Below are 26,234 nucleotides of genomic sequence, written 5' to 3'. Positions count from 1 at the left end.
AACTTGCTCCTCCCCCTGAATTCTCTATCCTGCTGAATGGCAGTAGCGTGATCACCACCACCATAAACAGCCAGCCACAGTTACCTGCTGTCTTGTATCAAGAACTTATCACGTGCTGTGCATTGAGCTAAACAGGTAAGTACTTTATCCATTATTCCATTTAGTCTTTGTCGGATCCCTGCTAAAAAGGCGATAGTATCCTATTTTGCAAAGAGAATTCCGAGCTCTGATGGAATTAAATAATTTAAGGTCACACAACCAGGAATTGTAGAGCAGGGATTCGAACCCTGAAATTCATCTGTCTAAAGTCCCTGCTTTAACCACTTGCTATCTGCTATTAGGCCCTTTTCCCCAGTGTGCATTTCTTCTGTATCCCACAAGTCATTGAGTGGGGCACTTTCTGATCCCTGCGTCCCTCTCCTCTGTATTTCTACTTCTTCTGCCCTAGTTCGGGCTCTCATTGTGTCTTCGCTGGATGATTTCAGTAGTCTCCTGATGTGATGAATCTGACAAAGTGATCTTCCTAAAATGCAAATCTCACCATCAGTTAGTGGTTCCCCAGATCTGTAAAGAGAGAGTTCAAAATCTTTAGTGAGTACCCTTATCTCTTGTGATCCCTCTTCTCTTGTTGCTCCCCTGTGGGGTCATGCCTCTTTATGCTTCCCTGTCCACACCCAGACCAATGCCTTGGCTAGCCATAGCTGCCTTCTTTGTCGAGATGACTCCTATCTTTTCAAACTCAGTTAAAGCATCTTCTTTGGGAAGTTTTCCCGTTATCATCACACTCTTTGACATTGAACAGACAGCCTTTATTTATTAAGCAACTTGAGAACAAGAAGCCTATCTTGTTTCACCTTATATCTCAAGTAGAGTATTGATTGACACATGGTATGCTGTAGGTGCTGAAAAAATATCCACCAAATGAATGTTTATGTGCCTTTGGTATTGATATCTCATCAGGAAATGTTAGGGTGTATTAATGAAATGCAAGTTGTCCAGAAAAACAACATTATGCTCTCTATAGGATGTGAAATATGGTGCTCAGTTTTGGAGTCTACATTTTTAGAGGCTGATTAGTAAATTGGAATTTATAGAGAGGTATAAAGAAGGTAAGAAGTTCTGGTAACAATGTTGCATGTAAAATGGTTACAGAAATGAGTCTGTTTACATTAAAGAAAAGACTTTGGAGTGGGGGGCAGATGGGAGATGAGAGCCATCTTCACATACATGATGAAGATTAGCCGAATAAAGACAAAATTTCTTTTTCTTCTCCTTTTTTTTTTTTTTTTTGCGGTATATGGGCCTCTCACTGTTGCGGCCTCTCCCGTTGTGGAGCACAGGCTCTGGACGCGCAGGCTCAGCGGCCATGGCTCACGGGCCCAGCTGCTCCGTGGCATGTGTTATCTTCCTGGACCGGGACACGAACCCATGTCCCCTGCATCGGCAGGCGGACTCTCAACCACTGCGCCACCAGGGAAGCCCTCCTTTTTTTTAAAATTAATTTTTATTGGAGTATAGTTTGCTTTACAGTGTTGTGTTAGTTTCTGCCGTACGGCAGTGAATCAGCTATACGTATACATATATCCCCTCTTTTTTTGATTTCCTTCCCATTTAGGTCATCACAGAGCACTGAGTAGAGTTCCCTGTGCTATACAGAAGGTTCTCATTAGTTATCTATTTTATACATAGTGGTGTATATATGTCAATCCCAATCTACCAGTTTATCCCACCCTCCCTTCCCCCCTTGGTATCCACACGTTTGTTCTCTACATGTGTCTCTATTTCTGCTTTGCAAGTAAGTTCATCTGTACCATTTTTCTAGATTCCGCATGTAAGCGATATTATATATTTGTTTTTCTCTTTCTGACTTACTCTGTATGAAAGTCTCAGGTCCATCCACAAGACAAAATTTCTAATCATAGAACTATGAGTTTCTCCATCCTTCTGTTATAGCCATTATGAAAGGACTTCTGTACAGGGTAGAAAAATGCCCCAAATATGTTCAAACTCCGATTCGGGGCTTCTCCAGCTGAGTAATTTCACATCAGCTTGTCTGAAAAGCAAGTACCATGTAGAAATCACCAACAGTAAGAACTTTTAGTGCAAGCAGTTTCCAGCGCTGAGGTTTTTATCATCATTTTATATTTTCCACACTGAAGGCAGAGGAAATCATTCAAAGAAGCACCAAACAAGAACAGTAAAAAATGTGGCAACGTTATGGGCAGCTGAGAAATTAGCCATAGCATAGGGGCAGAACAGCCCAAATACAAGGAATGGGATGGCTCCTTTCAAATGAAGACTCACAGACGACAAGAAATAAAGGAAGGTAAATAGGCAGGGCCACATGCAATAACAACTCCTCCAAAAGTGATTTGCAGCCAGAGGTAGCTTTTCTGCAGAGTTAATTAAGCTCTGTGACCACTCCTTTGCCCTGGGCTCCCCTGAGGCCTCTGCAGGTACTCTGAAAATCTTAACGTTCGTCTTAACGAGGACACCCAAGACTGTATAAGTTTTAGACCTTACAGAACTTGTTTGCTTCAAGCCTGTCAACCAGTTGACCAGCAAAACAAAGCGTAGCATATGTGTAGTGTGTTTAAAGTTATTTTTCAAGCATTGTATTTCAGCCACACCTACATACCCAGATTGTAATCAGTTACACCAATATTATCTTTGAAAACAAAAGATATTTACATGAAGACTCCAGTGCCAGATTCTTTCTTATGTCTAGACCCTGCTCTGGCATTATCGAATTTGGGTGCCCTGTACTGAGTTTAAGTACTTGATATTTTTGTCTATTTGACTTGTTTGAAAACCAGATGCTGTTTTAATTTAGACCAGTAGGAGGTATAAGAAAGTCTTTATAAGTTAAAATATTTAAATCTTAATTACCTACTCATGTGGTGAAGGTGAAACTCACTCAAGGTTAAACCTGTTCTGCTTCTTATAGAGCGTCCCTCTGAGAAGTGATGCCACCTGTTCAACATCAGTGGCAGAGGGAACATGGAAGCCTTCTAAGCAGGAGAGAAATAGGAGACAGCTAGGGAACTTTCTAGTTCCTCTTGAGTTACATTCTGTAGAGTGGCTTCTCTGTTTATGAATAGAAGTGTGATTTTAGAGAAGATCACAAAGCTACCTTAAAATACAAGCAGAAAGAATGGCCAGCCATTGATACATTTTCCATGTATCCATGGAGGGACTTATGAGACGAATGTTTTCTGATACCTGCTAGGGAGTTGGTTAGCATGATGTGAGCAGATGACCTTAAGTTTCTGAGTCACACAAACCAAGATTCAATTTCCTTCTCTGCTGGTTACTGGTTTTGGTTGTGGGCAAGTTATTTCACCTCTCTGAGCCTTGGTTTCCTCATCTGCAAAATAAGGATGATACTCATCTTACAGATCTGAATGGTCTCTTTTGCACTGTCAACTTCTCCCCTTCCCCAGTGGGTTCTTGGGTTTTTTTGTTTGTTTGTTTTTTATTTTGACTGCACTGCCTGGCTTGTGAGATCCCAGTTCCCCATCCAGGGATTGAACCCGGACCACGGCAGTGAAAGTGCGGAATCTTAACTACTAGACCACCAGGCAACTAACTCCTCTTCCCCCACACAGTGGCTTCTTACCAATGGCAAACAGCAATAAAAACAACAACAAAACTCTCTACCCGTACCCCACAAGAGCTGCTCCACTAGCTCGCTCTTTCAGCAGGAAACATCTTGGAGGATATGACTGTGCTTGTTAGCTCTGCCTCACCAGCCACTAAAACCTTTACTTCCTACATGTAGCTTTACAACTTACAAAGAAATGACCAGTGACCAGGTTCTATGATCTCCAAGTTCAGTGATGCTTTCTTAGTCTTCATCCTACTTGGTCTTTTCTAGCTTTTGACTCTATGCTGTGATGATAAACATAGGTTAAACAGAAAAATAATATATCATTCTGGGTTTCTTTCTACCTCTCTTGTTGCTGTCCCCATTGGCTGTCTTATGGTTTTAACCACTTTGGGGTAGGTAAATTCCTGAATTCTAATTCTAGTTCCAAACTCTCTCTGAGCTCTTTCCCAAGTAATGACTGTGTATCTCATGCTGGAGATGTTGTTGGCATTTCATCAACTCCACTCCCCTGTCCCCATTATCTTTTCCCTATTTCTGCCAGTGGCATTGTCCTTACCCTATTCTCCCAGGCACCGTGTTTGGACACATGAAGTTCCTTTTATTCCTCCTCCTTTCCAGTCCCACTGCATCTCTCTTCATTCTGCCCACAATCACTCTTCCCCTCATATCACAATAGGCTCCTACTTGGCCTCCTTGCCTCTAGACTCTGGTTCATACCTCGTATGGCTGTCACACTCAATTTGCCTAAAGCCAACTCTAATTATATCTTTTTTCCAAAGATTTCTATGGCTCCCCAGTATCTTTTAGGTAAACTGACCAACCATCTTACCTTTGCTATTTATTACAAACCCTGTCCTCCAAAAAATGAAATACATGTTCTCTTACATGCCTTGTGTTTTTCCAACGCCATGCCTTTGCTTGCATTGCTCCTTCCATGCTTTTTGTCCTCTCCTGGACATCCTTTGTATATTCACAGGAACTCTCAGATATAATCTCTTCTATGATCCTTGCCTGCTGTCCTCAGCCAGATGTAACCAACTTCTTCCCCCAATTTATTCCTGAAAAAGCACAGATAGCTCTCTTGGGCCATTTATGACTTTCCACTTAGTAGTATACTTATGCATGCACAAGTTTTACCCTCTCTGCCAGAGTGTAAAGCTCATTTAGTTATGTGTTCCTTCAGTAAATATTTTTTTGAATGTCTGTTAAGTGCAACCACTCTGTAAAGGTACAGAAGTGAACCAAACACGACTCCTCCCCTCAAGGGACTCATGATGTAATTAAGGAGACAATAAAGAAAATAAATCACTGGGCTTCCCTGGCGGCGCAGCGGTTGAGAGTCCACCTGCCGATGCAGGGGACACGGGTTCATGCCCCCGGTCCACGTCCCGCGGAGCGGCTGGGCCCGTGAGCCATGGCCGCTGAGCCTGTGCGTCCGGAGCCTGTGCTCCGCACAACGGGAGAGGCCACAACAGTGAGAGGCCCGCGTACCGCCAAAAAAAAGAAAGAAAATAAATCACTAATGTTTAGTTTACAAACAGTGTGTCAGAGGTATGTACAGAATGTTCTGGGGGAACAGAAAGGAGGTGTATCAGCTCAGCCTTGGAGAAGAGGGAGAGCAGAAAACTTCCATAAGCAGGTGGTACTGGAACCAAGTCTTAAGTGCTGAGTCAGTCATGGATGATGTGGTGGGTTTGGCGGTGAGAGGATACATTCTGGGTATGGTATATTTAAAGGCTACCAGTTATAAGCCAAGGCCAAGCTTATAACCAGTTCATACTCATGTCCCATACTACATTGTTCCAACACCTGCATTAGAACAGGACCATTCCATTATAAAGTATTCACCATTCTGACTTGTGATGAGAAAAAGGCAATGTAGTGAGTTGTCAAAAATTTACATTGTATCTGTCTTTTAAATTGTAAAATGATGACCATTCTTACTTTTTGTTGCTGTTAAATGTTCTTTTTTTAATGAAACAGTGGTGACAACACAGAGTTGTATCAATGTTTTATTTAGAAAACTAAAACACTGGTAATTTTTTTATTTTTTAATTGACGTATAGTTGATTTACAATGTTGTGTTAGTTTCTGCTGTACAGCAAAGTGATTCAGTTATACATATGTATACATTCTTTTTTATGGTTTGTCATAGGCTACTGAATATAGTTCCCTGTGCTGTACAGTAGGACCTTGTTGTTTATCCATTCTACATATAATAGTTTGCATCTGCTAATCCCAAATTCTTAATCCATCCTTCCCCCACCCTCCCTCCCCCTTGGCAACCATAAGTCTGTTGTCTATGTCTGGAAACACTGGTAACTTTAAAAGCTACTCCAATTTAAAAAATTTTGATTCAAGAATCAAGCTCTCAGAAGTATTAGTGGATTAGAATTCCCTGGACAGCTTTAAAAAAAATGTATATTGAATTCCTTATGTCACCTTAGTCTTAGTGATTCAAAATTTCCAAGGTAGGAGCTTAGGAATTTGCCTTTTCATAAAACTTCTTAGTTGATTTTGAAAAGCATCCTGATTTGGGAGCAGCTGCTGTACCTGGATTTAACTCACCTGAATAAGTGTCAAATGGATGAGTGGGTGCTGCTCATATAAGGATACATTTAGGGACATAAACTACTTTTTTTCCCCAACAATGAAATGCACACATCTTAAGTGTACGTGAAAGATAACTCTTTTACGAGAAAGTCTGATTCTTAAGAAGAGAGGAGAAACAGGAGGTTATTTTAGGCCTTTTCCTTTTGTGAACAAAGCGTAATGAAGTGAAAACATAGTACTCTTCAGATGATTTGGTCACTGACGTGAACATGTTTAGGATGAAAAATCATTGTCCGAGAACTGCAAGACTAAGTATGCTCCTGTGAGTGTCACTTAATAAAAAGAAAGTAACATTTTAAAGTCAAGAACATTGATGAATAGGGCAACAAACTTTTATTAATGATCCTTCAGTGACCTGAAAATGCAAATAAACGTCTTTCAGGACCTATTTTAATTAATTAATTAAAACATATTAAGGTTTTAATTTAATTTAATTTAATTATTTATTTCATGTGGGATCTTAGTTTCCTGACCAGGATCAAACCCATGCTCCCTGCATTGAAAGCGTGGAGTCTTAACCACTGAGCCACCAGGGAAGTCCCCAGGACATAAATAATTTTAGATAGAAAACCCCCAGGTCATTTTTCTACATTTCCTTGCCCTATTCCGTGATATCAGAGTTCAGCCTTTCATACACAGTCCCAAAAGCATGAATACTGGGGCACTGCTCTGAACCTAGGGAATTTCACTTGCTTTTCTCTTAGCATTTAGATTCATAGAAATTTAGACGTCCCTGAGTTGAGTCCCTGATTTTGTGGGCAAGGAAACAGGTCCCAGAGGGTCTGTAGGACACATCCAAGGCTCCACAACAGAATTAGGACTTTCACAGTCACTTGGTACTGTTTCGTGCATATTTTCACAGAAAATTGCACTTCATGCTTTTCTCTATTGTACATTCATTTTTCATTGAATCACACAAATTGGTAAAGTAAGACAGGTTTTTAATATTTACATTTGTCAGGGGAGGAAAGATAGTCCACATGATGAAGGGCTTGCCCATAGTTATACAGCTACGCCAGTCAGCTCCAGCTGCCATGACGAAATACCACAGACTGGGTGGTTTAAACGACAGGACTTTCTTTCTGACAATTCTGGAGGCTGAGAAGTCCAGGAGCACGGTGCTGGCCAGCTTCGTTTCCCAATGATGAGGGCTCTCTTCCTGGCCTTCTCTCTGCGTCCTCATGTGGATGGGGGTGGGTGGATGGTGGAAACAAGCTCCCTGGTCTCTTCTTATAAGGGCACTAATCCCCTCTTGAGGGCCCCCACCCTCATGACCTCATCTAATCCTAATTACCTCCCAAAGGCCCCATCTCCAAATACCATCATATTGGGGGGCAGGGCTTCAACAGATGTGAATGTTGGAGAGGATACACTTCAGTCCACAGCAACCGCTGAACTAGGACCAGAACCCAGCAGAATTGGTTTCAGTGACGCTGCACAAACATGTGTTGGGGTGTCCGGGGTGAGGGGCCCTGCAGTATTACATACCCATGCCTTGTCAGTGGCAGGAGAACTTTGGAAATAACTAGGGCAGCAAGTGCCAGAGTGGGGAATAGCGCTCCGGGTATTCAGAAGCAGATGATTTTACCTCCAAGCGAGCAGAGGAAGATGAAAAGGTTTTCAGCAGGTAAATATTGGAGCGAGGACAGAGCAGGCATGGGGAGAGCTCTGCAGTGGAAAGGTGTGGGCTGCCTCTGGGGAATGGGGTAGAGCGTGTTCAACCACAGGAATGGGCACGTCACGCAGTGGGGCTGGAAAATCCAGCGTTCTCCTCGTTGCCGCACTCTGTGTGAACTCCGTGGACGCTGTGTCTCCCTTTTTACTGTCTGTTTCCTGGGGTAGAGACCCTGCTCTTTATTCATCTGGAAACTAGCAAGGACTATGGAGAGGGTGGTCCATAAATCTCAAGGCTATTGAAAGGAAACAAAGCCGGAGGCGCCCCAGCCGCGGCGAGGCCGTGCCAGCTGTGAACCCGGGCAGCAGAATGTTTCCCGACTGAAAGTGGAAACGCAGCAGAGCAAGAAGGCAGAGAGAAGCGGGTCTCTTGCTAGTGATCTTAAACTGGAGAAAAAAAGAAAAATGATCTTTTCCTAAAATACACGAGGAAGGGGACCTGGGCTTTGAAGTCAACGTTTTCCTTGCACTACTGGTCTCCAGTGGGAGGAAGCTATCCCGGGCTCTAGTGGCCACTGGTAAGGAACAGGACGGATGAGGCCTAAGAAACAGAGGTCAAAAGCGTGGAAACACGGCCGGGCGGAGCGGCGAGGAAAGGGCGAAGCCGGCTCCGGGCTGGCAGCGCGCTGGGAAGGGGCGCGCCCTGCGCGGGGTCGAAGCAGAGGAAAGCTGCCTCATGGCAGCCCTTCCTCTGCCCGGGGGGAGGGCCTTCTGCAAACCTGCCTGGACTCGGAACAATTCATCCTGTTTTTTTTTTTTATCCTGTTTTTAATAAAATCATTTTCAGAACCCCAAAGAGGGCGGTACCCAGAGGAATCTGGAAAATACCCCGCAGGGGCGGGAAGTGGGGCGTGTCCGTATCAGACCGCTGCAGGCGAAGAGACGGTCGCATTGCGGACAGACAACCGTGCACGGTTCCAGAGGCCGAAGCGCGCCCCCGCCCGGGCCGAGCTGCGGGCCCCCACCCACCCTGCGCACACCCCCGCGCACACCCCCGCGTCTCTGGGCCTCGGGGTCCCGGCGGGGGCGGGGCGTCAGCGGCTGGGGGAGGGGCCTGGCGGGGGAGCACGGCTGCGGCGGCGGGAGGTGCGGGCCCTTCCGTCCCCTGGTTGGATCTGGGCTGAACAAGGGGCGGTGTCTTGCGGCGGTTCTGCGGGCCAGCATTGGGCGCTGGATATGGAGGGCGTGGTTTTGTGAAGTCAGTTCCGGTCGGTGTAAATCCCCCGGGGCGGCGGCGAACTGGCTTCAGATGCTTCTGGGTCGCGGTGGGGAGAGCTCCCGAGTTCGAGTGTGGAGCTTGATCGCCGAGCGCTAGAGCGACCCGGCGAGGGATGGCGGCCACCGGGACCGCGGCCGCCGCGGCCACGGGCAAACTCCTGGTCCTGCTGCTGCTCGGGCTCACGGCGCCCGCCGCGGCTCTGGCCGGCTACATTGAGGTGGGCACCGGGCGAGCGCCCGAGCCCTTTTTCCTGCGCCCGCGAGGGAGCGCGGCCTGCTGGCGGGCGGGCCGTGGGGTTCGGGCCGGGCGGGGAGCGCGTCGCGTGGGGGCGGTGGGGGTGGTCCGGCGCTGCAGCGGGTCTGGCGCGCCTCCCCCGCCCGCCCCTGCTTGGCGCAGCGCTTAACGCTGGAGGTCGGGCTGTCTCCGACGCCGCAGAGGCCAAATGAAAGGCATCGGGGTTGCGGGGGGCGGCGGGCAGCCTCGGCCGCCCCAGCCCCCATCCCGCCCGCGGCGGCGCCACATTCTCTGGGGACCCCGCGCCGCCCAGACGCCCACCCCGCCCTCCCCCGGGACCACGCGAGCCTCTGCCGTGCGCCCCGGGGCGGCCCGCAGCCCGAGACCCGGTGCGGCTGGGCTCGCTCCGGGGGCGGCTGTGCAGACCCTGGCCCCGGTCTGGGGCGGGCAGCGCGCTCCCCGCGGGGGGCCGGAGCTTCCCACCGGGGAGCGGCGGATGCGGCCTTTGTTGGCGAGGTGGGCCGAGCCGCGGGGATGCGGGCGTCCCGGCTCGGCGCCGGGGGAGTGCCGCGGTGCGGGGCGAGCGCCTCTTGGGCTGCACCGGAGAAGCTCCGCACCCCGCAGCGGGTGTGCCCTCTCCTGCCTGTGTGCCTCCCGCTCCAGATCCTGCGCGCTGGCATCGGGCCTTCGGGAGGAATTGTTAAATATAGCCGTTTGCCTGAGTCCAATAAACAAGGGGAAACCCCCCTCTGCTGCTGGTGTTGCTCCCTTTTGTGGTGGGTTTCAGCGAGCAGGGACGCGGTACCCGTGAATACGTTGTAAAAACTCTTGTCTAATCGTACTTTTTTGGTGTAAGTAGTTTTTCTGCACCTGATAACCCCGTGCCATCTCTGTGCCAGGAGGATGTTCCAGCGCCTGGGCTCCTGGGTGGTTCGCTGGGGTCGGGCCGCGGGGACAGGCGGGGTTGCTGAGGTCCGTGGGTCCTGCAGGGTGGCCTGGACGTGGCCGCTTCCCAGAAACCTTTCTGTTCCTGAGGGAGACGTGGGACTTTAATTTTACTTGCCTTCTCGAAATAGTGCTTGAACTGTCGGACTGGAATGTTTGGGGTGTGTAGTTTATTTCCCCTCTTCGCTATTTTAAAAATTACAATGGATTTCTGCGTGGTTGGCTAATTTCAGAGAGAAGTGAGACTGGATTTGATTACCTAGGCATTGACTGAGAAGTTTCTAATAAAACCCCACAGTTAGAACGTGTTCTTCTGCAGGACGTGTAAATATTTCCACGATTAGAATAAATCTAATCAAGAACAAACCTCCGATGGAACGGCTTAAATTGTTTGTATTCATCCTGCTTAAAGCTTTGATTCTTGGGGGGCCGGGGGGGGAGAAGTTTTAAGTAGAAATAGTTAATGTTTATATACGCATGCTTTTAGATTAGGATTATTTTCGTTGCCACACAGTGGTTAGTTGGATTTATATCTGTGGTCCCCAATATGGTGTCGCAGGGAAGCAAGCTAGATCATTGGGATGGGAGGGGAAGGAAGAAGATTTTGTATGGAACGTAGCATTTAACTCTTAGGTCAGGATGTCAGAAACCATTGTTCACACTTTTACCTCACTTCCCAGAGGTATGAGTAACTTCAGGCACTAGTGAATTCACAAAAAAGGGTCCATCAATTTTAAAGTACATCTTCCTTTCAGGTTTAAATGGAATATTAATACTTGATGCCTGCAGAGAAAGAGAAATGAACAATATCAGAATTAGCTGTTGTGGATTAAATTTGGTTCTTACCCACATCATTGTTCAATCGGAAAGTCTGGCTAGACAGAAAGTAGGCATTAGACATTTCCCTAAAATGGTTTTTGAATGCTGTGTTATGAAACTTCTCTTCTTTGGAACTGTGTTTTTGCCCATACTTGCTAAATTACCTTTCAAATGGTTTTTCCTTTTGTGCAAGAGGCAGCATTTCCTTCATATGTATATAATTTGATTTAGTTTATTTGCTTTCAGGCAAAGGACTGCCAAGCCTTGATGTAGATGAGAATGGCCTAAATCAGGATTCGCTTTGGGATGGTCCTTATTGAGATGAGCCAAAAGGATTCTAGCCAAATCCCCGATCAAATTGCTTGGCACAGAATTATTGATTGGCCGGTCTTGAGTGTTGCTTGGTGTTGACTGAATTAATCTCTTACACCTGTTTAAAAGAAAAAAAGTCTCTGTACTCAGGGTCACTTCCTCTATTAAATCTGAGACAAGTTCAGTCGTGGGCCTGCTCCCATGTGGGATTCTCAGATGGTATTTGTGCTGAAATTCTGCACTCTGTACAGTGGACATTGAGGCTTCTGAGAGCCAGTTCATTCCACCACATTTTAAAATGGGCCCTTTGATAGTCAATTTTCAGGAAACTCAACGTATGACGTCTGAGGCAGAAGATCAAGAAGCTTTGTGCTGATATTTCTGATTGGTGGTGGAGGGGATGTCACATTATGACCTGGACAGATACCAATGCCTCTGATAGGAACATCAGCCTGTTAACCTCATAACCATGTGAAAATCGTTTGATAAATGTGATGAGCTGAGTTTTGGCAAATCAAGCCCTCCTCTCGCGGGCTTTTGTTTCATCCTTTAAAGCTGGGCTGTCCCACAGTGTAGCCACTTGCAGTGTGGCTATTGTGATTGAGGAATGAACTTTCCATTGTATTTAATTTTAGCTAATTTATATTTAAGAACAAATACTCTATTCGGTGACTGGAAAACATTTATCTGTGTTTGAAACAACTTGGTATGAGTCTGCTTTTTGAACTATTTGATACATTTTATGAAATCTAAGTGCAGATCCAGTATTTCTTGTGAAAATTTAGCATCTGAATTGAGGTGTACTGTAGGTGTAAAATGCACACCAAATTTTGAAGACTTAGTATGAAAAAACTCGTAAAATAACTCATTTATAATTTTCATATTGATCGTATTGAAATGATAATATTTTACACATTGGCTAAGTAAAATATATTAAAATTAGTTTCACCTGTTTCTTCTAATTTTAATGTGTCTTCTAGAAAATACAACATATGTAACTCATATCTACTGGACAATACTAATTTAATTTCTTGCTTAAGGTTGGTGCTGCGTGAGTGTTTTTATGAGCACAATTTTTAAATACGTTGCTATTTTTTCCCCACAATAAAATCTTGCTTAAAGTTGGTCCAGTATGATCTTAAGAACAATTTTGAATATTTTTCTGTTACTATTTTTCAATTAGAATTTTTATTTAGAAATAACTTCAAGCTTACAAAAAATTATAAAAATTGTACGAACAGCTCTTATACCCTTTACCCAGATTCATCAGTTTAACATTTCTCCTATTCAGCATTTGCTTTTTCATTCATTTTGTTATTACGTATTTTTTGCTGAACCGTTTTGAGAGCAGGTTGCGTATATCATGTCCCTCTACCCCTGAAAACTTCAGTGAGTATTGCCTAAGAACCAAGGAAGTTGTCCTACATAAGCTTAGTACAGTTACCAGCTTAAAGAAATTTAACTTTGATACAATACTTTGATCAAGTCTGCTGTCTGTATTCCATTTTGCCAGTTGAACCAATAATGTCCTTCATGGCATTTGAAAGCATGTTTTTGTTTGTTTGTTTGTTAAAGAGCTTTAGAATTCTTGGCAATAATATGTGAAGGGTTAATTTTTTTCCAAATATAAAAATCATATTTTTAACTTATCTGATATTGTTTCAACTCTGGAAAATCAAAACTTAAAAACCTTTCAGGATTCCTTAATTATATTTCTCCTACTGAATTCTTGGGCTTTTGCACTTTTTTTTTAAATAAGAAAAATTATATAGGGAGTGCATATTCATTGTAAAAATTTTAAATGCATTTGAACAATAAGAAATGAAAAATAATCTGAGATTGTGTTGTCCAGGGAAATCTTCACTGTAAACGTTTTGGTGTGGTGTGTATCCTCCTAGAGCTCTCAGGTACATACATTTTATCAAAGTGACACATAAATTGCATATTGAAGCTGGTACCTAACAATTAGTATTTTGAATTGTTCTAAAATGAACTACTGAAAGAAAATAGTTTTCTGTGTGATGAAAAAGTAGGGATACATTTTTGTACAGTAACTGTAAAGTCTGTGGAGGGAGGCCATTTGAGAATTCAAAATCGCCTATAATCCGATTTTCATGAGTTGTTTTTTTAGTGAGATAAACTAGATTACCTTGACTCTTAATTAAATTTCGTATAGTGTACCTTGATTTATGTCCTAGGATGGAAAGTGAACCATGTAGGCGCATTCAAATAGAAACAAGTTCCAGTCCTTTGTATCAAGTACAACTAATAACTCCTTTATTTGCTGAGAGAAATTTTCTTACATAAGCATCAAAAGGCTTTTTTCAATGAAACTTTTTGAAACATAACTGTAATCTATTTTTAAAATACAACTTTTCATTTGTTATTCATCCCACTCGTGTTTGTTGAACACTGCTACCAGGTTCTGTGTTAGATGCTAAACAGTGCAGTAATAAAAGCAACTGTGCGTAGGGCATTTTCCGCTGCAGTGCGCTTGCGTGATGTGATTTCCAGGCCCTATCCCCAGAGATTCTCATTGAGGATATCTGGGATTCTCATTGTCACAGGCTCCCCAGGGGATTTTTATGTGCAGGTAGAGAAAAACAAACTCCAGTAAACAAAAAGCCAACAGAACTCATTTGGGGACATTATCTTATGTAAGCCCCCAAAAGTCTGGTGAAGTAGGTATTCGTATCCATACCTAAAATGGGAGTCGGGTGAGGCGGAGGGTTCAATGCAGTGCAGCAGGGCCAGGGTGAAAATTGGTCTGTCGTATTCTGAGTGTCGTGCGCGTTTTCTTCTATGTCAGGGTGTTTTGGTTGCAGATTTCTTTTTACTCCGGTCTACCTGTTTTCTCCACTATCAAAAAACCTGATGTGAATATTTTCTTTAAAAGAAACTAATTTCATAGATGTTGTAATATTATCATGAATCAATATATGCCAAACTGCTAACAGTGGTTATCTTTGAAGGATGTAATTACAGGGGACTTTGCCTTTTTACATTTTCCATAGGTTTTAAAAAACGTCTAATGCTTTTTAATATAACATGCAAGTTCTCTCTCTTTTTTTTTGGCTGCGTTGGGTCTTTGTTGCTGCGCGCGGGCTTCCTCTAGTTGTGGCGAGCGGGGGCTACTCTTCTTTAAGTTGCGCGGGCATCTTATTGCGGTGGCTTCTCTTGTTGCGGAGCACGGGCTCCAGGCGCGCGGGCTTCAGTAGTTGCGGCACGTGGGCCCAGTAGTTGTGGCTCGCGGGCTCTAGAGCGCAGGCTCAAAAGTTGTGGCGCACGGGGCTTAGTTGCTCCGCGGCATGTGGGATCTTCCCGCACCAGGGCTGGAATCCGTGTCCCCTGCATTGGTAGGCGGATTCTTAACCACTGCGCCCCGAGGGAAGTCCCTATCTTTGTATTCTGATAACAAATTTTAAGGAAAGAAACGGTGACCACTTGTGGGGAATCTTACCAAAATCAGTGTATGGGATTATTTGGAAGAGAAAAGGTTACTGGCACCAGATTTATGATCACTGGCCTAGTTGGTAGACAAACTATTAGGCAGAGGCTGACACAGTAACCAGTATGACTGGAATAAGATTGTGGTCCAGAAAAAAGTCAATCAGCATTTGGAGTGGGGCACCTGTGGTGTGGGTTAATTGAACAGCTCAGCACAACCTTTCTACTCTGCCTTCCTCAGCCTCACGCCTCCTGTGGCTGCAGAATGGCTGTTGCAGTTTCAGAGCACGTGCTTTGATTTGATAACGTCCAGGGGATTGTGGGGCTTTCTCAGAGCACATCAGCACAAGACCCCTCAAGTCTTACTGTACATAATTATATCAGGTGCTTCCAGCCACACCAGTCATGGGTGGGGAGGGGATGGTGGTGCTGTGATAGGCTTAGACTGCATACTGGGTTCTGTTGGAAAAGTGGGCTGTGGATGTTGGGTAGATAGCAACCCAATGTCTGCTACCAGGTCATTATCTGTTTGGGAGGTTATATAGCTAAGCTGGCTGGAAAGAAAAAGAATGAATTTATTCTTACCTAAATGATCTGTGAGTTAAAGGTTTGCCGGTGAAGTTGAGACCTCACAGGAACCTCTCAGGTGATTTATCAGGATCTCGGCACGTCCTTTTGAGGGATATTGCCATCCAGAACAGAAAGGCAGGAATGGAGAAGTATGTGAAAACTTGTAAGGGAGGTAATTAGCCTAGAGAAGAAGAAAACATGGGATTTAGTGTTGGTGAAGAATGTAAGCATTGTCAGATTTTTATATATTGGCACTGGAAGGCTAAATAGATGGCTTACCTAGGCTGAAGCAGAATTTTTACCTGGAGAAATGAGCCAGTAAGAGTGTGAAGAGTATTAGGACCCTTTAATTATGAATATGACCAACATAGTATAGTAAATATATAAAAGATACTCATATCCACCACCCAGTTTTGTTAAATTTTAGCACTTTCTGTATTTGCTTTAGCCTGGTTGTTTTTTTTTTTTTTAAAGAACTAAAACATCATCAGTAGAGAAATAAAACATTGTTAGGTCTCCTTTGAACTTTCCCCCATCCCATTAACCTTCCTTTCCAGAAATAACTCTTACCTTGAGTTGGGAATTCAGCATTCCCACTTGTGTTTTCGTGTTGAGAGAGACCCCTTTCATCTCTCTGGATTCCAAAGAAATTTACCCAGGCTCTTAGAGTTGTAATAAATATTTATCAGTGCAGAGTGCTAGTTGTTCGAGCATATTAGGGTGATTTTAGAAGGTAACAATGCTAAGATATTTGAACTGAAAGTAAGGGTAGCCCTGTGCTCATGAAGGTGCCAAGCACTCAAGGCAACATTGCAGCCCTCTCCACCCACATCTCAAGCCTGGAATTTTTTGAGCTTTTAAAAATTTAAATACACAAAGGAAAAAAAGTTATAGCTCAGTGTATTTTCGTAAAACATACTCGTGTGACCACTGCCAAGGTCAAGAAATAGAACATTCCCGTCCCCCACTTCCCCATCCCCCTCCCTCTCCCCCAACTATTATCCCGACTTCTATGGTGATTATGTCTTGCTTTTCTTTTTTATAGTTTTACCACCCAAGCGTTCATCCCTAAACACTGTAGTTTAGTTTTTCCTGTTTTCTCGCTCTATAGAAATGGAATCTTTCAGTATATATTATCTGGCTTCTTTCACTGAACATGTTTTTGAGGGTCATTCGGATTGATGAGCATAGCTGTGGTTCGCTTGTTTTCACAGCTGTATAGTATTCCAATGTATGAAGAAACCACAATTTGTTCTACTGTTGATGGACATTTGGAATGTTTCTGGTTTGAGGCTTTTGAGATAATACTGTCCTCTCTGCTGCTTGCCTTTTTACGCTATTCTTAATGATGTCTTTAGAGGAAGTTCTTAAGTTTAATGTCTAATTCACCCTGAGGACATAGTTATTCTCCTGTTGCCTACCAGGGGTCTTTTGTTTTGCCTGTCTCATTTGGAGCTACAGTTTACCTGGAACTGATTGTTGTGTAGATATGAAGTATTGGTCTTTTTATTATTTTTTTTTTGCGTATGGCTATCCAACTTGCGCCATTTACTGTAAAGGTCTCCTTTCCCTTCTGTTCTCCCATGCCACCTTTATTGTTAATTAATATCTCTGTATGGGTGAGTGTGTTTCTGGGCTCTCCTAATCCATTGATCTCTTCTCTATCCCTGTACCAAGTCCACTCTTAATGACTGTACTTTATAATAAGGTTTTTTTGTTTTTTAAATAATTTTATTTATTTATTTATTTACGTTTTTTGGCTGCGTTGGGTCTTCGTTGTTGTGTGCGGGCTTTCTCTAGTTGTGGCGAGCGGGGGCTACTCTTTGTTGCGGTGCGCAGGCTTCTCATTGCGGTGGCTTCTCTTGTCGTGGAGCACAGGCTCTAGGAGTGCGGGCTTCAATAGTTATGGCACACGGGCTCAGTAGTTGTGGCTCTCAGGCTCTAGAGTGCAGGCTCAGTAGTTGTGGCGCACGGGGTTAGTTGCTCCGTGGCATGTGGGATCTTCCCGGACCAGGGCTTGAACCCGTGTCCTGGAATTGGCAGGCAGATTCTTAACCACTGTGCCATCAGGGAAGTCCCTATAACAAGGTTTTATAACTACTAGAGCAAGCCCTTCTGCCTTGGTTGTCTTCAGTAATGTCTTGACTATTCTTTAACCCTTTTCTTTCCATTTACATTTGCCACATTTAGCCAAAAACGCTTGTTGGAATTTAGATTCGATTGCATTGAGTCTGTAGTTGAATTGGGAAAAATAGACATTTTTCCAATACTGAGTCTTCCAACCCAGAAACATGGCATATACCTTTATTTAGGTCCTCTCTAATTGCTCTCAGTGTTTATAGCTTTTTTCATAGAGATCTTGTACATCTTATGTTAGATTTATCTATATAGATATTTGATGTTTTTAAATGCTATTGTAAGTGGCATCTTAAAGTTGTCATTTTGTTGTGGTTGTTGAAATGAAGTTGATATTTTCAAATTGATCATGTATTCAGTCTTGCTAAGCTTGTGTACTAATTCTAATAATTTATCTGTAATTTTGAAAATTTCTGAGTATATTCTGTGAATTGTGACAGTTTTATTTCTTTTATTTTAAAAAAACGAGATATAATTGAACATAACATTGTGTAAGTTTATGGTGTACAGTGTTCTGATTTGATACATTTTTATATTGCAGTATGTTTACCATTGTACCATTGCTGCTAATACCTCTATCAAACATAATTATAATTTCTTTTTGGTGGTGAGAGCTATTAAGATCTAGTCTTTTAGCAACTTTGAAGTTTATAAAACAGTATGTTGACTGTAATCACTGTGCTGAATGTTAGATCTCCAGAGTTTATCTGCTGTTTACAAATTTGTACCATTAAACGACATGCAAGTTTTGATATATAATATTTGCATTATAATTCAAGTAAAAAAATAGATTTTTCTGTTGTGATTTAATTTTTTTACCCAGGTAATTTAGAAGTACACTTCTTAATTTCCAAAGATGTGGAGATTATCTGGTTGTCTTTTTGCTCTTTATTTCTAAGTTAACTGCATTGTGGTCAGAGAATTAGTCTGTATGATTTCAGGTTTTTGAAATTTATTGAGACTTGCTTTATGACCTAGTTTATGATAGAATTTTTGTTGTGTGCATAGAGAAAATGTTTATTCTGTAGTTGTTACTTCCAGTGTTTTATATGTATTCTGATCATGCTGTTTTCATGTTGTTCAGATCTTTATTCTTATGATTTTTTAAATCTTCTTTTCTTCTTTTATTGAGAAAGGTATGTTAAAAATCTCCCACTGTCTCACACACACACACACACACACACACACACACACACAAATCTCCCACTGTGATTTTGGGAAAGTTGTTTTTCTCCTTGTTATTCTGACAAGTTTTGCTTTGCTTATTTTGAGGCTGTCATTAGGTGCATACAGATTTAAAATTGCTATCTATTTCTCAAGAATTGGACTTCTCACAGTTATAGTTTCCCTCGTTATCTCCAGTAAGGTTTTTGCCTTTATCAGTACTTTGTCTACTATTTCCATCTTTGTGTTTTAGATGTGTTTATGGTTGATTTTTCTTTTGTTTACTTAGGAGACAGTGTTTGTCTTTTACTGGAATATTTAGTCCATTTACATTTAATATGATTGCTAAAGTATTTGGGTTTTCATCTACCTTCTTATTTAGTGTTTTTTGTTTGCTCTGCTGGTTCTTATGTTTCTTTTTTTTCAAATTGAAGTGTAATTGACACACAACATTATATTAGTTTCAGGTGCACAACATAATGATTTGATATTTGTATGTGTTGTGAAATGATCACCACAGTAAGACTAGTTAACATCCATCACCACAGATAGTTACATATTTTCATGTGTGTGTGATGAGAACTTTTTTTTTTTTTTTTGCGGTACGCGGGCCTCTCACTGTGTGGCCTCTCCCGTTGTGGAGCACAGGCTCTGGATGCGCAGGCTCAGTGGCCATGGCTCACGGGCCCAGCCGCTCCACAGCATGTGGGATCTTCCCGGACCGGGGCACAAAGCCGCATCCCCTGCATCGGCAGGTAGACTCAACCACTGCGCCACCAGGGAAGCCCGAGAACTTTTAAGATTAACTCTCTTAGCAACTTTAAAATATACAATACAGTGTTATTAATTATAGTCACCATGCTGTACATTACATCCCCGGGACTTATTTATATTATAACTAGAAGTTTGTACCTTTTGACCATCTTCACATATTTTGCCCGCCCTCCACTCCTCAACCCCCACTTCCCACCTCTGACAATGAGTGATCTTTTCTCTATATCTACAAGTTCAGTGTTTTTAGAGTCCACATATAAGTGAGATTATACAGTATTTATCTTGCTCCGTCTGACTTATTTCACTTAGCATAATCCCCTCAAGGGGGTTATGTTGTTGTTGCAAATGGTAGGATATCCTTTTTCATAGCTAAATAATATTTGTGTGTGTGTGTGTGTGTGTGTACACCATATTATTTTTATTCATTCACTTATCAATGGACATTTAGGTTGCTATGTTTATTCCCTTATTTAACTCCTTTGGAGGTGGTTATTATTTTACTTCTCTCTCCTATTACTTTGGAACATATTTGTATAATCTTTTGTTTTCCCTTTAGTGGTTACTTTAGACATTTCAATATCTTTCACTTAATCAGTGTCTTACATTAATTGGTATTTTTGCCCTCATCCTGCTCAGTAGAAGGTTATTAGAACACTTTAACTCTATTTAACCTCTCTCAACATTTTTGCCATTGTTGTCATGTATGTTAATTTCATTCAAACCCCAGAAGACCTCATACAAGCCATGTTTTATACAGTCAAATGAATTTAGATCAGTGATTATGAACTTTGGAGGCACACTGGTATCATCTGGGGGAACATTTACAGAACACAGATTGTCTGCACTCCAATTCAGACAGATTTCATCAGGGTCTCTTGAGGGAGGGTGTCAAGCATTAGTGTTTCTTAAAAACTCCTCCGGTGCTCGCTTCGGCAGCACATATACTAAAATTGGAACGATACAGAGAAGATTAGCATGACCCCTGCGCAAGGATGACACGCAAATTCGTGAAGCGTTCCATATTTTTGTACAGCCACTATGAAGAATAGTATGGAGGTTTCTTAAAAAACTAAAAATAGAACTACAGTATGACCCAGCAATCCCACTGCTGGTCATATACCCTGAGAAAACCATAATTCAAAAAGAGTCATGTACCAAAATGTTCATTGCAGCTCTATTTACAATAGCCAGGAGATGGAAACAACCTAAGTGTCCATCATCAGATGAATGGATAGAGAAGATGTGGCACATATATACAATGGAATATTACTCAGCCATAAAAAGAAACGAAATTGAGTTATTTGTAGTGAGGTGGATGGACCTAAAGTCTGTCATACAGAGTGAAGTAAGTCAGGAGAAAGACAAATACTGTATGCTAACACATATATATGGAATATAAGAAAAAAAAATGTCATGAAGAACCTAGGGGTAAGACGGGAATAAAGACACAGACCTACTAGAGAATGGACTTGAGGATATGGGGAGGGGGATATGGGGAGGATATGTGACAAAGTGAGAGAGTGGCATGGACATATATACACTACCAAGTGTAAAATAGCTAGCTAGTGGGAAGCAGCCGCATAGCACAGGGAGATCAGCTCAGTGCTTTGTGACTACCTGGATGGGTGGGATAGGGAGGGTGGGAGGGAGGGAGACGCAAGAGGGAGGAGATATGGGAACATATGTATATGTATAACTGATTCACTTTGTTATAAAGCAGAAACTAACACACCATTGTAAAGCAATTATACTCCAATAAAGATGTAAAAAAACAAAACAAAACTCCTCCGGTGATTCAAAGATGCAGTGAGTTTGAAAGCCTCTGATTTAGATTTACATATTCTCTTTGTTATTCTTCCTGCCTTTTGTATCTCTGACCTTCGTTTTGGGATAATTTTTTGTCTTCCAAAACACACTTTAGAATTTTCTTAAGGTTGGCTGGTGACATATATTCTTTCACTAAATACCTGTTTTAGTGTCTTTCTTCAAGATAGGTTCATCGAGAATAGAATTTCTTTCATCATTTTAAAGATCTTATTCTTAATTCTATTCCTGGTCAATATCTTGGTGTTCAGTATTATCAATAGCTTATTGGAATTAACTGTCAGAGTGTTGTTCCTTTGAAGATAATGTGTCCCTTATCTCTGACTACTTAGATTTTCTCTTTGAATCTGATTTTCAGCAATTTTACTATGTACCTAGGTTTGGATTTTTTAAATATGTATAGTCCCTTGCCATCCTTGGGGGATTGGTTCCAGGGCACCCCTACCCCCAATACCAAAATCTGTGATGCTCAAGTCTGTTACGTGAAATGGTTCTAGTATTTGCATGTAACTGTCCAATATCCTCCTGTATACTTGCAGTCATCTCTAGATTACTTAAAATACCTAATGCAATGTAAATGCTATGTAAATAGTTATAAATATAATGTAAATGCTATGTAAATAGTTGTAAATATAATGTAAATGCTATGTAAATAGTTGGCCCGTGGCAAATTCGAGTTTTGCTATTATGAATTTTCTGAATTTTTTTCCCCTTGAGTAGTTTCAATCCATGGATACACAATCTGAGGATATGGAAGGCTGACTGTCTTCGGCTTGTAGAGCTCCTTGAATCTGTGGTTTGATGTCTTTCATCAGTTTTAGACAATTATCAGCCATTATCTACGTATTTAAATATTGCTTCTGCCTATTTCTCTTTTCTCTAGGACTCCAAAAACAAACATCGTAGACACTGTTACTCTGTCCTGTGTGTTTTTCCATGCCTCATTTGATAGCTTTTCTTTTGACCCATCTTTTGGCTTACTAATGATTTCTCCAGCTATATCTAGTCTACCATGAAGTCCCATCCATTGAGTTCTTAATTTTAGTTGTTGTGGTTTTCAGTTTTATAATTTAAAATAGTTTTTTTTAATTGTTCCTAGATCAGAGATGAAATTCTCAATTTTTGTCTTTTGTGTATTTGAACATGAAAAGTATACTTGGAGTCTCTGTCTGGTAATTCCTGTGTTTGGGGTCCCTGTGGATCTTTTCTTGTTGTCTGTTTCTGCTGGTTATTTATTCATGTTATTTTGTTTCCTTGTTTGTCAAGTTATTTTTGATTGTGAGCCATACGTTTTATTTACACAAATGCTTATAGATTAATTTAAGGCCTAGGCTAATGTTATGCTCCAGAGAATGTTTGATTTGCTTCTACCTGGAGTTTGATGAACTAGAGATCCAGGATCTCTCATTTCACGGATTGAGAGGATTGGAAGTTGAGCTGCAGTCTCTGTGAAGTCCTGTCAATTCTGGATTACCCTTCTAGGTTCAGCCTGCCTTGGGGTATCAACTCCAAACCACTAGTGTATTTCCAAGTATGTTTCCTTTCTCCTCTCTCTCCTGCCCCTGGACTCCAGTCCCTTTCCCATTGGTCCTTACAGGCTGTTAAAAGCACTGCTCAGCTACTCCCTTTAGGATCTTTCATCATCCCCAGAGGAAAAAAGCCCTGTGAGCTATATTCATCTCCTTGGACTTTCATCCTCCTCTGGTTACTGACCTAGGAAATCTTCCCTGTCTTTTTAGGTCCCCACTGCCTTTAACGAAGTGCTTTTTAAAAAATATTTACTTATGTGGCTCCGCTGAGTCTTAGTTGCCGAGTGTGGGATCTTCATTGTGACACGTGAGATCTTTATTTGCGGCACGTGGGATCTAGTTCCCTGACCAGGGATCGAACCCAGGCCCCCTGCATTGGGAGCGCAGAGTCTTAACCACTGGACCACTAGGGAAGTCTCTAACTAAGTGCTTTTGAAAAATATTTTATGTTGCTTTTCTAGCTGTCCTCATCAGGAGGGTTGGTCTGAATTACCTAGTTGACCATAAGTGGAAATTAATTCCCTTGAAATTAGATATCTACTGGGAGTTTATAGAGAGAAGCTGTGTTATTTTAGGTAGTTGGGGAAGAAGACTAGACAAGCAGGAATAGAGTGGCAGATTCTGGTGGTGTTTGGAGTGATAATAACAGTGATAGTTATATTTATGGTGCAGTTAGTATGTATAGTGTTTTACATGTACTCACTGAAACCTTTGAACTACCTTCTGAGACACATACTATGGTTATCCCTGTTTTACAGACATAGGAACCAAGGCGTGGACAGATAAAGTAACTTGACCTAGGTCACAATCAGTAAGTGATGAACTGGCTCTCAAGTTTGTGCTAACTGGTAGAACAGATGGCCTGGTCAGAGGCCTGGAGAAGGGATATCTCAGGTCAGCATGGGGCCACCAAAGGTTTATGGAGAAGTTACCAAACGGTCAACATTTAGGCAAAAATTTGCAGTACGTGATTCTTAGTAATCAGAAAGTAAAGAGAAAACTCTTCTGAGGTTATTTTTCCATCTTTCTCCACTACCAAACCACTATCAGGTCATGGAACTTAGATTTACAGTCATTGTACGTTATGACTTGAGTGCGTATCATCTCAGGAACCTGTTTGCTACTTCTTACAGCCTTTCATTAAAAAAGACAGATTCTAAATTGATTTTTTACAGATGATTATTATGGTGACTCTTAGCGTGTATCCTGTGTTAAAGAAAAAAATACATGGTCATCGTGAAAAATCTAGAAAACACAGGTAGAGCTAAAAAACAAACAAAACAAAACAAAAAAACAGAAAGAAATTAACTGTAATTTACCATCCAGGTAAGTAACTTTAAAATTTTCCCAGTCTGTGTTCTGGACATCTTTGCTTTTTGAAAGAATGGATTCGAATCCCCTTATATGTTTATAAGCTGTTTTCCTGCCTTTTGACGTATTGAAAAACTTTCCAAGCCGTTAAAATATTTTACAGCGTCACTTTTAATTGAATCACCCTTCATGGTTTGGGGCATTTGAACTCCCTGCATTTTTAAATATGCAATTTCCACCACTTTTAGTTGCCTTCCGTACTCTGAATTTGGAGTACTTAAGCTGATGCACAAATATTCTGAGTTATTGAATGAGAATGCTGCCTGCCAGCCAGTGGTTGGATGTTTGCAGCAGTATTGGAACCATAATTTGAATATTCTATTGCGTTTTGCCCTTATTTTATTGTTGAGTAGCACATGGTTTGATGGAGTTGGTGCTTATTTGGTGCTTTCTAGATCTAGAGTCTTTGAACTTAGGTGAACACACAGTGGGCTCAGTTATGTAGAAAGAACTAAAGAATATTTGTAAAATGATAGAATTAGGTTTTTTTCCCCATTTTCCCAAGATTAAATGATTATTTAAAAAGCACACCACACTGTATAGAAATCAACATTCTCTCTCATAATTTTGTGCACCTGGGACTATAGATATGTCACTGTCCCTGCCCCACATCTTCAAATTAACATTCTTAGGTCACAACAATAAGTCTTCTCATAGGGGACCTTCCGGGAAAGCAAGCTATTTCCTCCACTCATATTTCCCTCTTTTTGTAGCATGCACCAGCAATCTATCCAAGAAGAATATACTGGGGAGTAGGGAGGGCATCCACCAGCAAGCCCACGGTTGTCGACAGCCGTAAGATTAGAGACAAGCACAAAGGGATATGTCAACATACTGGCAAAAAATCCTGTGACAGCTTGGGAATAACTCTTCATTTCATTCATTGGTGGAAACCCCACCTTCCAGTGCATAAGTATTGACAAGGTAGGCCAGTGAGTTACAGAGCCACAAAGAAATGCTGTCACCTAGGAGGAGAGGAAAAAGACCTGCAAAAAATCCTAGGATGGCTTCTTCCCGATAGATAGTTGCTAGGAAGTCACAAAGTCCACAGTACTTGGATTCTCTGCCAATGAATTGTACCACAGATCTCAGAGTGATCACGTGGAAGGGATGTATGATGAGAGTAGCAGCAGAATGAGCCATCACCTCTCGAGTTGTCTCCTTGATAACTCGGTCAAAGGAAGATGAAACTTCTTTCTGTACATTTCCAGATCCTGACTCCTCAGCCTTGTCACATTCCTGGTAATGCTGTAAAACTTTACCATGGACCACAGTTCCAAGGACCCCTGAACACAGTCTTGGAGTTAAGCCTGTGAACAGCCCACGCTTCCCACTGATGCTCGCAACGTGCTGAGCATAATGAGAGGACCAGGAAGCTGATGAAATTGCTGCCCAAAAAATATTTCATTCTGTTGTTGGAGGAAGAGGCTCATATCCCACCTGGATAAGCACCTTCATGCACACGAGTGGCTGGGACAGGATGGTGAGACCAGAGCCCGGGAGCACCTGACTGGTTGCGTCCGCCATGATGGCACCCATGGACGGGCAGACAGATGGAACCACCAAGTGACGAAGCTGGTCCCGGATCACGTGCCAGGGCCGCTGGCTTCACTGGCCCGCCTGCGGTGCGCCTAGAATTAAGTTTTTAAGGATAATTTTTTCCTAAAACACTGGAAGTAGTTGAGATTTGTATAAATTATTAGCTTTCTAGTGACAGAACCGCCCCCCCCACCCCGCAAATAACGTGCATATCTTTGAACTTGCCCATCTTTTCAGGGTTTTATGTAAAAATAAGAGTCTTCTAATTCTGTCATTTATTTGTTTATAATTTACATTTCTAATTTTTCTTTAATGCAAACAGTATGCAGTAGATATCTCTTTTTTATCCTTTTAGCTGTATCTCAGATTGACATTTAAAAGAACCTTTGGATATAACTTGTTCCAGAGTTGAAGACTTTCCCTGGTAACTGGTTCATTTGAAGTTCTTCATGGT

General features: G+C 42.1%; 1 protein-coding gene, 1 non-coding gene and 1 pseudogene across 3 annotated transcripts in view; 2 read left to right on the top strand and 1 right to left on the bottom strand.

Annotated features, from left to right (window-relative positions):
- The first annotated feature begins 9,147 nt into the window (after positions 1-9,147).
- APLP2 (amyloid beta precursor like protein 2) overlaps positions 9,148-26,234 on the top strand; it is a 70,846-nt gene continuing 53,759 nt past the window's right edge. For both annotated transcript variants that reach the window (XM_065881497.1, XM_065881496.1), the window contains exon 1: positions 9,148-9,333. In XM_065881497.1, coding sequence (XP_065737569.1) covers positions 9,229-9,333 — 105 coding nt within the window. In that variant the 5' untranslated portion in view covers positions 9,148-9,228. The remainder of the gene's footprint in view (positions 9,334-26,234) is intronic.
- On the top strand, positions 20,438-20,544 carry LOC136127704 (U6 spliceosomal RNA). Its single transcript, XR_010656159.1, has one exon. It is a non-coding gene; the product is annotated as a U6 spliceosomal RNA (small nuclear RNA).
- Positions 24,856-25,768, bottom strand: LOC136127406 (mitochondrial carrier homolog 2-like; annotated as a pseudogene).

The sequence above is a fragment of the Phocoena phocoena genome, chromosome 8 (genome assembly GCF_963924675.1).
Source record: "Phocoena phocoena chromosome 8, mPhoPho1.1, whole genome shotgun sequence".
In the NCBI taxonomy this organism is placed as follows: domain Eukaryota; kingdom Metazoa; phylum Chordata; class Mammalia; order Artiodactyla; family Phocoenidae; genus Phocoena; species Phocoena phocoena.
This window is presented reverse-complemented; position numbering and strand designations above follow the sequence as displayed.